The 14,738-nt window shown below is 35.3% G+C and overlaps 1 protein-coding gene across 1 annotated transcript in view; it reads left to right on the top strand.

The window, feature by feature from the left end:
• The first annotated feature begins 2,291 nt into the window (after positions 1 to 2,291).
• The window catches only part of LOC138713963 (uncharacterized), a 74,791-nt gene continuing 62,344 nt past the window's right edge, over positions 2,292 to 14,738 (top strand). Inside the window, exons 1-2 of the mRNA XM_069846543.1 lie at positions 2,292 to 2,483; positions 10,280 to 10,392. Coding sequence (XP_069702644.1) covers positions 2,292 to 2,483; positions 10,280 to 10,392 — 305 coding nt within the window. The remainder of the gene's footprint in view (positions 2,484 to 10,279; positions 10,393 to 14,738) is intronic.

The following is a 14,738-nucleotide window of genomic DNA, read 5'->3' as shown; positions in this document are numbered from 1 at the left end:
TTACGGATAGTCATGTACCAGAGATTGTTTAATACTAAGATTTATTGAAAATCATGTGTCAAGTGACGTTGATTACTGGGATCCGGATGATTGAAGTGGAATGCAACTGTTTTAATAAAAATGAAACTAAATCAACAAAGCCTTCTTGACTAGTAACCATCCATAGAGTTCAATGGAGATTCCATAGTTGGCACAACTGATAACAAGAAAACATAATCATAAAACACTGCTTCCATCTAGCGTAATGTTGAGATGGTACAATAATACATTTGAAGACAGTTGTATTTTCGTAAGCCAATTAATATTTTATTGTATTGGAGTACTTTGTTACTTCTAATCTTTATATACTTTCTTCTAATCGTGTAATAGTCAATTAAATCCCACTCGAGTTTTGATTTTCTCTATATTGAGATTAATGTTGATAAATGCGTAAGAAAATGTAATTTTGTGGTTAACAATCGAAAAAAGAATTATGTACGAAGCAACTATGGAATTCCCAACACATTTCTATATTCGGAATATTAGCTAAATTAAAGAAATGATATTCCTGAATAGTTCATTCTTTATCGGTAATATTCATCATCATCATCATCATCATCATCATCATCATCCTTCACGAATTAGCCCTCTGTAGACCTGTTTCGGCCCCATCTAGCAGTCTTCTTAAAGGTCTTCCTAGTCGATGATATCCTCTAGGTTTATACTGCATCATAATTTTTGGGATTCTTGAATTTTCCATTCTTCTTACATAATCTAGCCAATTGAATTTGTATCTGCTGATTTTTTCTTCTACTGACTCTACTTCTAATTGTTCTAAAATTTCTTCATTCCTTTTTCGGTCTAAAAGAGTATATCCTGCTGTCCTCCTGAAAAATTTCATTTCCGTTGCTTTGATTCTGTTCATGTATTTTTTCTTTAATGTCCAAATCTCGCTTCCGTATAAAAGGGAGGGTAATGCTAGTGTATTATGTATATATTTTTATTCTTGTAGATTTTTGTACTAATTTATCTTTTAATGTATTGTTTATTATTCCTAGAATTTGTGTAAATTTGGTTATTTTCTTGTTCACATCTTTTTCATTTTGATAAGATATTTCACAACCCAGATAATTGAAATTTTGCACTTGTTCGAGGCATTGGTTATTGTGTATTATCTTACTTCTGACTGGGTCTTGTCCTAAAAATGCCATTACTTTTTATTTTTGTGCTGAAATTTCCACCCCAAAATCTTTTAATATTTTATTTACGATCTTACTAATAAAAACTCTATATACAGATGTTTAACTGTCTTATACTTATCCAATGAGTAGCTCGTTTATAAGTCGTGTGTAAATTCCTTACTAATAATCACTACATACGTCGTGTATAACAGTATAACTGTTACACAGCTACGTCATAGGTTCGTCATTACTTCGTTACGAAAGGTAATAGAATATCTGAGGTTCTCTATTGCATCCGGTAGAGCGCTCTAGTGTGGCGTGTTAAATATCGATAGTACAACTGACTTTAATCGATTACCTCACTACATTTTGGTCAAAGAGTACAAGCTACAGCAATATTATTCTAATAATTCTATGATCTTTGGTTTGTTCTGCTGTGGTTGCAAGGTAACCATCATCATAAAATGACAGTCGATACGAACAGCTGTTAAAGGGGCGGCCATTTTTTCGCTATATACAACGCTTAAACTAGGGGTTTCGTGTATATAACTACTGCAAAGCAATTCCCATTGTATAGTTACAGCCTGTTTATACGTCCATAGCTTATTCACGGTTTATTAGTAACGTTTTCTGTCTCAACTCTGCATGAGTCTCGTATAAAAACTATACACGATTTATTAGTAAGACTGTTAATGTATACATTCCTCTTTGTAAGGTAATATTCTTTTACCCTTAAAACTCAAGAATAATGGTATTTTACAAACAAATTGAAATTAGTGTAATTCTGAAAATACTGAGATTAGGACAAACGTTTATATGACATTTTTTTTGCTCAGAATGTCATCGGAAATAAGCTCCCTAAGAGACGGTAAATCACCCTGTAGAAAGTGATATCGGTATAGCGAAGTAATGAAGACCGAGTAACATTTTTTTTTTTTTAATACGAACTCGCCAGAAAGATTCTGCACTAAGCTGTGCATGAAAACGCTACGAAATATATGAGAGTAAACCTTAGAAGCACGTGACGATAAAGGAGGCAGTTAACAGTGCCACGGCCGTAAGTGACTTGAATATCGACCTTCTCTTGCAAGTTTGTCACTGCGGTAGGCTCGTAAGTACCGCCGAGGCGCGATGTCGAACGTGCACAGAGCCCCGTGGAGGATTGACATCGCGAGACCGCTGTCACTGCCTGGCATAACTCCTCCGCCGATCAATGCGGCTCACAACTATGCGTCTCACCTGTTCCATGCACCACGCTGCTGGGAGAACATCGGCTGTAGCTCTCAAATGAGCAAGAGACGAAAAAGAGTAGAGCTAGGCGAGGTGAGAAGAAAGAAAAGAGGGGAGCAAAGAGAAAGAAGATATGTAGAACTCTAATGCCCTGTTTCTGTACAGCTGTCAAAAGAAAAAGTGGCCGCACTCCTGGAACAAAGTTCCATTCGGGTATCTTCGCTACAATTCGGAGACAGGCGATGTTACATGTTGTTGGACCACGTTGCCTGATATCTACAGTTATAATTGAAGTATACTGTGTGTTATTCGATAGCATAATGGTAGCGTTCAGGCCTCTTATTCATGAGGTCCTGCGTTCGACTACAACCTCGTGCTTTTTATGTCCTTTTTTGTTCTGTTTTTGAGAGAGACAAACTAGACATAATGGCTCCTTTCTCTTTTATGATTATTTTAGTAATTAACATCAGGTTCATTAATATATTATGCCATGACTTTATCATTATCATTATGATATTGTGGCTGCAAATGGAAAGAAAAAAGATTTTATTCTCAATAAAATATCTTTCGTGGCATAAACATAACAAATATACTGGCGTCGGCCTTAAAACATTCAAAAAATTAAGCGTTCAAAAAACAAAACAAAAAGCCACAATTCAATATTTAGTCTATCTTCCTCTTATCTCGATCATCTTGCAGTCGAGTGGGCATGGAATTGACTAGTCTTTGCAAATAGCGACTGTTCTTAGACACGATATTCCAGGCATTCTGAACATACACACATAAATGTTCTGTCCATGGGCAGGTCTTTCATTGCAAACCCAGCAATCTCCAATCTTTTCTATTTTCTGCCTTCCTCTTAGTCTCCGCATATGATCCACGTATCCTAATGTCGTCTATTATTCTTTTCAACCAGAGACCCAACCAATTCCTTTTTCTCTTTCTAATCAGTTTCAGCATCATTCTTTCTTCACTCACTTTTTCAAATACAATTTTATTTCTTATTCTGTCTGTCCACTTTACACGCACCGTTCTTCTCCACATCCACATTTCAAATGCTTCAATTCGTTTCTCTTCATTTCGTCGTAATGTCCATGTTCTTTCCCCATACAATGCCACACTCCACACAAAGAACTTCACTAGTCTCTTCCTTAATTCTTTTTCCAGAGGTCCGCAGAAGATCCTTGTTCTCCTATTAAAAGCTTCCTTTGTTCATGTTTGCAGTTTTCTTGGGAAGGATAGACCTAAATGCGGTAACATCCCGTTGCTTTCCGCACACCACTATCTCTTTCGCATCTTATTAAATTCCAGGGGGCCCAAGCGTGGAGATGAGGAGAGTGGATTTGACTAATTGGGCCCTCCGGACTTCACCGAAGGTCACGGCAAGGGTTAAATATTAATTCTATCAGGATGTTTGACCCGGTCAGAGACCGGGAAATCTCAATTAGCCTTTGCCCCCCGCATCCTGGACTAGCTTCTACGAATCATCAGAAAATCTTAGAGTGTGATTGGGCCAATTTTTCCGAAAATGTTTCCACACTTTTGCTCTCGTAGCTCAGCGGACGAACATCGGAATTTAGATGTCAACGTCTCAGGTTCAATTCCTCGTTACTCCTTTTCATTTTATTGTGGTTCAAGATAGTATAATGTAATAATACAAAAAGAAAAACTAATAGCAGTATTATGCAACTGGATTTTTCCAAACCTAATATTAAATTTATGTTATTTATATCGCTAAAGAACGATTACAATATAAATAACTTGAATATTATTTATACAGTATCACTAAAGAACGATAACAGAATATAAATGATAAATATCGGTTTGTTTAATTAATATATTGCGAAAGAACAATAACAATATAAATAACTTGAATATTGTTTTATAATGTTAATGAAGGAAAACAGAATATAAATGATAACTTGAATATTATTTAAATCGCTAAAGAACGATAACAATATAAAAAACGTGAATATTATTCATATCGGAATTTCACAGATTTATTACAGATGTATTTAAGAAATTGTAGAAGAACAGTAATTAGTAACAGTGTCCTATTTATTCTTCTTGGAGCCAAATTTGTAACTTTTAAAAGTGTGGTTACTATGTTGAAGTGTATGTGTTGCAACGGATGCTTGATTTGTTATGTATGTGAGTCAGTTATGGGATGCTTGATGTCGTCGCAATGTCGTAATTATAGTTTGATTGTGTTTGTGTGACTATTGTGTATTAATTTATGATGTATGGTACGGAAAGCTGCATATTTGTGTTATAGAAGTGTTACGTATATGTGTTTTTAATGTTTTTGTATGTTTCAAATTGATACCTGATATTTGTTTTGCAATCGCAAAGCCTAATTTACGGATTGTTTATGTTTTGTTTACATCGCATAAGCTAATTTAATTTTCTTTTCCATTCCTCTTTATGCTTATCTTTTTTGTGTATAAAACTATAGCCCTAACATACATATGTAAAATAGGGCTAACCCCCATTGGAGATACAATAATAATTATTATTCATATCGTTATAATACGATAACAGAATACAAATGATGACCTGAATTTCATTCATATTTCTAAAGAACGATAACAAAATATAAATAACGTGATATCCATAAAGAACGATAACTGGATATAAATAATAATTTGAATATCATTTACATCGCTAAAGAACGATTAAAAAATAAAATGAAAACTTGAAGAAGGCCCGAACCCACGACCTTTGAATCATTAAACAAGCACTCTACCGCTGGTCTACGAGGCGCAGATATCGAACACTTTCATAGTTCCGGAACTGCTTGTACAAGCACATGCATCGTGTAACATCGCCGCGACTAGAAGTGGACTTTGAAAATATTCGCTGTTCACGAGTGCGGCCACTTTCTTTTTTGACAGCTGTACATAAAGCAGGTATGCTCAAAATTGTAAAAGCCCCGATTACACGGATGATGCTGCACTGCATAACACACACAGTGTACGGACTGGGCTCCGCAACTACATTGCAGCACCGCCCATGTCATCGCTCTCACTCTCTTACAAATAAGGATAATAAACTGAATTTGAAAAAGGAAAGAGCATACACTGTAATATTCAGTTATTACATTATTTATTATATTTTATCGGTCTTACTAATAAAAACTCTATATACAGACGTTTAACTGTCTTATACTTATACAATGAGTAGCTCGTTTGTTAGTCGTGTGTAAATTCCTTACTAATAATCACTACATACGTCGTGTATAACAGTATAACTGTTACACAGCTACGCCATAGTTTCGTCATTACTTCGTTACGAAAGGTAATAGAATATCTGAGGTTCTCTACTGGATCCGATAGAGCGCTCTAGTGTGGCGTGTTAAATATCGATAGTACAACTGGCTCTAATCGATTACCACACTACATTTTGGTCAAAGAGTACAAGCTACAGCAATATTATTCTAATAATTCTATGATCTTTGGTTTGTTCTTCTGTGGTTACAAGGTAAACATCATCATAAAATGACAGTCGATACGAACAGCTGTTAAAGGGGCGGCCATTTTTTCCCTATATACAACGCTTAAACAAGGGGTTTAGTGTATATAACTACTGCAAAGCAATTCCCATTGTATAGTTACAGCCTGTTTATACGTCCATAGCTTATTCATGGTTTATTAGTAACGTTTTCTGTCTCAACTCTGCATAAGTCTCGTATAAAAACTATACACGGTTTATTGGTAAGACTGTATATAGTTACGATACTATTATATCATAGATAATGGTATTTTCATATTCCACTATACATTGCAGTCTATTCAACATGTGCATTCTTTTCTGCAAGTAATCGGAAATCTATTTCCAAAGAATTTACTGCAATGCGCGAAAGATGCTCATCTGTTAATCGGGATCTATGTTTGGATTTTCGGAGTTAGCAACCTTCATTCTCGAAAATATGTTGAGGCAAAGATAGCTAATATAGTGACAGCGAATAAGTTCAACTTGGCATATTTCGTTTTGTTCATATTTTAATACTTCTATGCTTGAAAAGTCATATGCTGCGCATTTAGTTATGAATTTGTAAATCAATGAACTCGTCTGGAACTGCACTCTCACAGATTGTACCAAATTTACTATGAAAGGATTCAGGGGCGTATGCAAGGGGGGGATTAAAGGGATAGCCTATATCCCCTCCCGAAATTTTGAGAAAAATACGAAACAAGAAACAAAAATAATATTAATTTTAATTCGTGAATGTACATAGGAATTAGAGAGTTTTCTACGTAAATTCTCTTTGCTAAAATGTTAAATTCCAAGAACTGCAGGAAGACAAACACAGCGTTCTTACTTCAAGACAGAGAGTCATGAAGATTATTTTAGGCTTTTAATTTTCCTTCTCTTCTTAGACTATTTCATTAGTCAGCTCAAGGACAGGTTTTTAAATCATAAGGGAATCCTAAAGTCCATACAAATTTTGCTGCCTAAAAACATAGTGCGAGCATCAGATGAAGATTTAGAAACTGCTGTTGAGGCTATAGTAAATCAGTGGCCCAATGATGTTGATGCATCACCAGAGTCTTTCTTCAATGGATTGAAGATGTGGAGAAGAAATTTCCTTGATCAGAAAAATCTTCACCTAATACCTACTGATTTTATATCATCTTTGAACAGGTGCAATGAAATTATTTTTCCCTGCACTCGCAAGGCGCTGAAACTTTTCTGCACGTTGCCTGTAACTACAGCAACACCAGAACGGTCGTTCTCAACACTGCGGTATTTGAAGACTTACTTGAGGAGCACGATGGGAGCAGACAGATTAAATGGACTGGCCTTGATGTATATGCATAAAAATGTAGAAGTAAAAGCTCAAGAAGTACTGGGTGAAATGTCTAAGAAGCCTCGTCGCCTTCTTCTGTAAATGTCATTCTGCCATTGTTTTTGTATTGCAGTCGTTGTATGTGTTAAAATTAAAAAATTATAGTTTGTTCAACAACGCTCGCAATTGCCGAGGTTATATCAGTGTCGCAGGTGTGCCGGAATTTTTTCCCTCAGGACTTCTTTTACATGCCAGTAAATCGACTAATATGAGGCCTGTCGCATTTAAACACACTTAAATGCCATCGAGCTGGGTTGGGGTAGAACTCGCAACTTCGAGCACAGAAGGCTATACCGACTACGCTACTCAGGCCAACTTGTAAATGTTTGTGACCCGGAAACAAATTGTCAGTATATAAACTTATTTCTCATTACTCCATTTTTACTATCTCCTCAAATCCCTCCCCGAAAAGAAATCCTGCGTCCGCCCCTGAAAGGATTAACAAAAACATTAATATCACTCTCCATACGTCTAAAATCACTAAATCTATGTTCTCTGAATTCACATTCGAGCTGTTCCAGTACAGAGATACAATTAACTATATTTTGTTCACGCACCATAGATCTCTTTACAAGTTCTCCTCCCGTGAAGAGTTTTAGTGCTTTAGCTAATTCCCAACATACTACACAACTTGCTCCTAAACAAAGACTCTGAGTTGTTAGACTCTCTTCAATGTTCGGCCTTTCATGAAGTGCTTTCAATTCTTGAAGCTATAGTGCACGTTGCACCCATGAAAAATTATTTTATCATAACATGTATTTCTGTTGGAATAAAATCACCACAATAACAATGATGATGATGATAATAATAATAATAATAATAATAATAATAATAATAATAATAATAATAATAATAGGCCTAATAATAATACAATAATAATAAAATAATAATAATAATAATAATAATAATAATAATAATAAAAACGTTGGTATATGAATACATAATAATATTACAGAAAACAGCTTCCCTGTCACTTCGGCATGTTCTGGGTGGCAGAGCCTATAATGTCGTTTTATGTTGCTCAGTAGTATTCCTGACAGTACCTTACAACATAGTAAACACTTTACGTTTTCACCGAACGTACAACAAAAATAGTCTTCCTCCCAAACTGTACGGAATGATCGTTTGCTTACAGAAGGTTTTGACTGTGTCATTGTCCCGCACTATTCGTACGTTACTAAGTACTTGAACTGCCTTCTGCAGCCATCCGTCGAGCTTCGAACGAGGAGCAGCACGCTCTACATTGGAAGGTTGTGATTACAGAACGTAATCGGGAGTCAGAGAATGAGCATACCTGACATGAAGAGTTATCTATGATTTCACGTGCTGATATGTTTGAAACGAGTTTCCGAAACAACAGTTATCGTCATAATAATAATAAATTTAGCTTCCCTTATGAAAAGGTTGCCAGATTTGACAAAGCGTATTACATACATATAATTTGGAAACACACCTTCCTGTTTCACTCAAGAAAATACTAGTGGAAACACTAGTAATGCCTTACTTTGATTATTGTGATTTTCTACTGACTGACCTCAATGTCAACCAGTCGCAAAGATTACAACGTGTTCATAATTCTTGTGTTCGCTTCGTCTGAATGTCCGTCGAGCTGACCACATTACCCCATCCTTCCAAACTCTAAACTGGCTACGGCTTAACGAACGTAGAAATTTTCACTCTCTTGTTCTCCTTTTCCAAGTCCTTCACACTTCTACACCTACCTACCTTGCCTCCCGTTTCAGTTAGCCTACCTGTCATCATATCATAATCTCTTCACACGCACGCAAAATAGCCGCATATTAGCCATACCAACACATAAGACATCATCGTATTCATCATCATAGACAATCTCGCTCTCGCGCTTGTGGAATACCCTACCCAGTGACATCAGAGACTGTCGGAATTTAGTAGCGTTCAAAAGCAAGCTTATTAAGCATTTTCTTACTGCGTAGACTAGGTTTAATTTTTACTTAATCAATAAAAGAAATATTTCTCTCTTCTTAACTTTCACAATAAACTGTCTAGCTTTTATTAATCAGTTAATCTTTTAGTACTTTGATTTTTATTGTATCTGTAAATTTAATATTAATCGTAATTATAATTGTAATTGTATTCTTAATATTGTAGTTGTTATCCCTTGGTAGAGGGGAAGAGAAGGCCTAATGGCCTTATCTCTACCAGGTTAAATAAATAAATAAAATAAATAAATAAATAAATAAAAGATAAAATGATATACATTTGAAACGGTTAGGGAATCGAATATACAAAATGTCAGAAAGTTTACACCTAAGTAGCGTTTATGCTCATTTACAGTTAAGAAAGAGGGGAAAAAATATCATCAGATAAACCGCGAGAAAAATAATAGTACGGATTCATTGGCATTGATATCTAAACCAATCAACAGCCATCGGTTAAGATAACTTGAAATTTCCATTATCACTCCCATACAAATGATTTCTCAATATCTGAACCGATCCTTTGAGGGCACTAATGGCTATTTCCTTCACAATGCTGTGTGTTAGCCCCAGGTTTTTACATTTATTGGCAAAGAAGGAGGGTATGGTACCTCGTGCTCCCACCATCAGACCTATTACATCAATTACAGTTATCTGTGCTTCAACTGGTAACTGTGTCTCGGCTTTAATTACCTGGCTGTTAGTACTGATTCGAACAAATACCGACATGCGGCGCTACTGCATTACTGCTTCGTAAACTATAATAACTGATATTAAGTAATAATACAGACCACAATAAATTAATTTACTATATTATCGTATAGTTTAAAAATTTGGCGTTTTATTTACGTAACTTATGGTAAATATTCTACTTTCGATGACATATTAGGATAATGATGTGTGTTTGTAAAGACAATTTCGAATATCTTAAACTTAATTTTCGTCATAAACTTCAGATTCTATATCGTCAGTCAAGGAATATTTTATTCTTGGGTGCTCTACCAATGCCAATGGTATTTCGGTCTCCGAAAAGTCCATTTGAACACATGAAAGCATTCATATGGACGAATGCAACATATTTTTAGATTACCAATATGGCTGCCATAACCACTACAGCTGACGGTGGTTGCATTTCTGTAGCAGAAATTACATCTAGCCCTCTCTCCACTAGTATTGTTTACCTCGATGATGACGCCAAGTACCAACAACTATTGCTTTTTTAATCATATAACGATTGAGATGGAAGTATACATGTACACTATTGCAGTGGCGGCTCGTGATAAAATATTATGTGTGTTCAGAATTTTGTGTTCCAAAATCGAAGAGAATTTGAAATCGTACGTTTTTAGCCTAATATGAAATGTCATGATTCCAATGTTTCACTGTCGAAAAAACCGTATATAAATTCAAAACGACATAATATAATAATAATAATAATAATAATAACAATAACAATAATAATAATAATAGTAATAATGATAATAATAACAATAATAATATTGGAACCTAGTCTTTTTATTTCCAATTTTTCCTGGAAAGTCAGTTTACCCAGTTCTTCACTCTTCAAAATCACTTGAACAGAGTTCATTGTTTACGTTTGTTAAAAATTAATACATAAAACAATTTACAAAAGCGTGTGTTCATATACCGTATTTTGACTCACAACACACTGATACACTATAGCCTATACCAGTACTGTAATCCCATCCGCATAGATTGATTACTATAGATACATGCCAGTAAATATTATTCTTAAATAATATACACCACCATACAGATATTTAAATTCATACCACCACCACATTCAGCCAGCACGTCTTTGAAAGCCAAACTATGCTATATGCCGACACTGAAGTATAGTAATTCACAAACTACACTCTCGTAGCAGCACTGTGCACACATCCACATAAAGTAAACGTTCAGACAGTGAGATGCTGACACCTGCAGGCTAAAATACAGACTTATTAAATTTTCTCCTCGAGATATAGCACGTGAACGATAGCATCGATGCACCTGACATCTGTAGGATAGATTCACTGTTCACTTAACGCTTTGTGCTCTTCATGAGTCATAAGCGGCCAGCGGAAGACAATTTTTTTCCCGCGCATGCGTGAAATTTCTGTAACCTTCTTGAAAAGAGCACGGCTTGTACATGAACGGATGTTGTCAAGTTTACATAAGAAGTTTATGCAAGATGCGGGAAGTTTAAAATACTCGATCCTGATATTATATATCCCCACTACGTCAATACGATATTAAATAATAAAACTAGTCGCGCATTAATGGAAACAAGGTGTTCACGTGCTCTTGTGCTCTTATTGACGCACCGCCACTGCACTATTGTTTATCACACGGTTCCTTAATTAAAAAGCCTTGCTCCTACTAGTACAGAGCTCACTGTCATATTACTACTGAAAACTTCTGCAAATAAAAATAACTATAAATAACTAAAAAAAATCACTAACGAAATACTAGTGGAGACATCTATGGACAACAAGATATACTGAACTTCAAGTTACCTCAACTGTTAGTTATAAGATCTGATAAATCTACATTTAACTTTTCGGAAACTCATCAAATTTATCAGTGAAGTTAAATGTATAAGTGCAGTTAAGTAACTGACAGTTAACTGAGGTGTACCAGAAACCGGGCAAAACCGAAGTAGGAGAGAGACTATGAGAAAATGAGATTGACGAAGAGAGGGATTATGAGAGCGAGAGAGGGTAGGGAATATGGGAGTAAAATGAGAAGATATAAGAATGGAATGAGAAAGAGTATGATACTGAGAAAGGGGCTGAGATTAGGAGAGCGATAACTAGATATGGGAGGCACAGAATGAGCTTGATGACAACATATGACAGAAAAAAGTGAGAATGAAGAGTGCGAGAAAAGTAAGTGACAGAGTATGGATATGAAAGTAAGTGAAGAGGACGTACAGTATATAACAGATTGCTCATACTTATAGGCTTTGACGGCAACAACTTTTACAGGATGTGAATTAACGGGGGGATGGGGGTTTCCCCCCTGTTGGAAAGTTATCCACCCTCTCATAAATTCATATTAACATAATAATAATAATAATAATAATAATAATAATAATAATAATAATAATAATAATAATAATAATGGTTTATTTTAACTGGCAGAGTTAAGGCCATTCGGCCTTCTCTTCCACTCAACCAGTGCGATACAAAAATACAAAACTACTATATTGCTAAGGAGCAAAACATAATTAACACAATGCAATACAATACATAACAATTCTTTTACCTTCCCAACACTCCAATGAAATAATTACGTACTAATAATAACATTATTAATAATAATCATCATACCTAAATATAATTAAATAATTAAACTCGATGATTATAATTACAACTTCAATTTCTCTGCGTCAGTAAGAAATTGTTTATCTTTGTCTTGAAAGTAGTTATTGTCTGGCAGCCCCTAATCTTCTGAGGTAGAGAATTCCATTCACGAGGGACGGAGACAGTGAAAGAGGATGAACAGTGGGATGTTCTATGGACAGGAATTGCTAGAATTCGGCTCTCTTGTGACCTGGTGTTTAGATTGTGACTGGAGGATAAGTAGTTAAACCGGGAACGAAGATAATTTGGAGTAGAAGTGTGGAGAACTCGAAACAGAAGAGACAGCGAATGAAGTGATCTACGGTTATTGAGTCGCAGCCAGGATAAATATCTGAACGAAGGTGTAATATGGTTAAATTTGCGAGCATTGCTGATGAATCTGACACACATATTGTGCACACGCTGTAGCTTGTTCGAAAGTTCAGTTGTCAAATCTGTAAGTATTATGTCGCAATAGTCAAACAGTGGTAATACGAGGGTTTGCACTAAAGTCCCTGCCAGGGATAACTTCTTTCCCCATCACAAAATATAATTGTTTTAATACGAGTATATTTTATAAAGTATAAAGTAAGCAAAAAAAAAAATAATAGTCTACTGATGTATTATTATTATTATTACCGGCAAGCTGACAACAATCAATAACTTAGGAATTACACATCTTGTCTTAAGCCTGCTTAAGCAACTCAGTTCGACCAAGCGTTGAGCCGTATCGAATGAGGATAATAATAATTTTATGTATGGTATTCTCCATCTAGGCTACGATAGGTAGCGAAAATCCGGTTTCGAAAACCAGCTATGACGGCTGGGGGGGGGGGGATCATCGTACTAACCACATGATACCTCCATTCTGGTTGGATGATCGTCCACCTCTCCTTCGACATGTGAATATGAGGCCAGCAGCCGGCTGTCTTGGCCCTTCATGTGCTGTAGCGCCACGGTTTTATTGTAATTACCACTCCAGTTCAATCGAAATAATGGTTCTTATTTGAACTTAAACCGACCAACTTATTCATAATTTATTCATATGGGTACGAAGACTAGTATTGCTTAATCTCTAATCATTTAAGAAAAAAATTGTACCTGAATTCTAAAAATATCAATTTAGGTCTACAGAAAAATGCAAAAAAAAAAACTCAAACTCGTAATCTAAAACATAAAAAGGTGCTTTTTTTTACATTTTCAGTCACTGAAATTTAGAAACATCAGGAAAGAACACAAATTTATTTTCTGCGAGATCGTGCGTATTTGCTTGGTTTCCGCACAAAACCAATCCGCGGAAAGTGTAAAATTTCACATTCAGTGTTCACAACCTAACACACATAACAATTTCCCTCTTCTTACCGCTTAAGTGACATATTGATTTTACTGCTTTAGGCTTTTAACATATTATTTTTAGAGACGTTCAATATAGTAATAACTATAAATTGGAAACTTACCACTGCAATTTCACCTAAATTGCGCTGTTAATTATTGTTTTTAAATATTTGCAAAAATTAAGTAAACTCTACAACTCCAATAAAGTTACTGCATTCGTGACAGTAACATTAAGGAAGCCGTGAAAAAATCAACAAGATTCCAGATGCCGATGTTATTAATGCAATATGTTATATAAATAATATTGTTAAAATATTAAAATGAAAAATAAATCATTACATAACCTTACCGTTTGTTTTAAGCTCGCATTTATAGACTGGGGGAAAAAAAGACAGACGTATATCACGGCCTGCTGGAGTATAGTAAACACAGAAAACATTTTAAAGCAACAATGTTGAAGATAGATATTTTTGTTTTACAAATTTGCCGTCATTGAACAGAAACCAAGATGGAGATTTCATTGCAACTAATTAGAAATTCCTCTTTCAGGTATGTAATAAACGATCTTCGCACAAAATAATGTACGATACACGAGCGGTATGTTTTCTTTCAATTCTCGGAAATTAAAAAAGCCCAACTATGTTTCGCTTTTTCAAACTTTTCCTCGAACATGAAAACTTCAACATACCGCCCTTGCAACGCATATTACCATTATATGCACATCTCTCTCAAGTTTATGTATGACTTTAATATTTGTATATTATGCCAATTAATTCGACCACCAGAGGACGACCGTTTTCATTTCTTACCTCGTCAATTTTCCACTAATTCAGACAACTGCAATGTGCTGTCATCTAGTGAG

This window comes from Periplaneta americana, chromosome 14 (genome assembly GCF_040183065.1).
Source record: "Periplaneta americana isolate PAMFEO1 chromosome 14, P.americana_PAMFEO1_priV1, whole genome shotgun sequence".
Classification (NCBI taxonomy): Eukaryota; Metazoa; Arthropoda; class Insecta; order Blattodea; family Blattidae; genus Periplaneta; species Periplaneta americana.
This window is presented reverse-complemented; position numbering and strand designations above follow the sequence as displayed.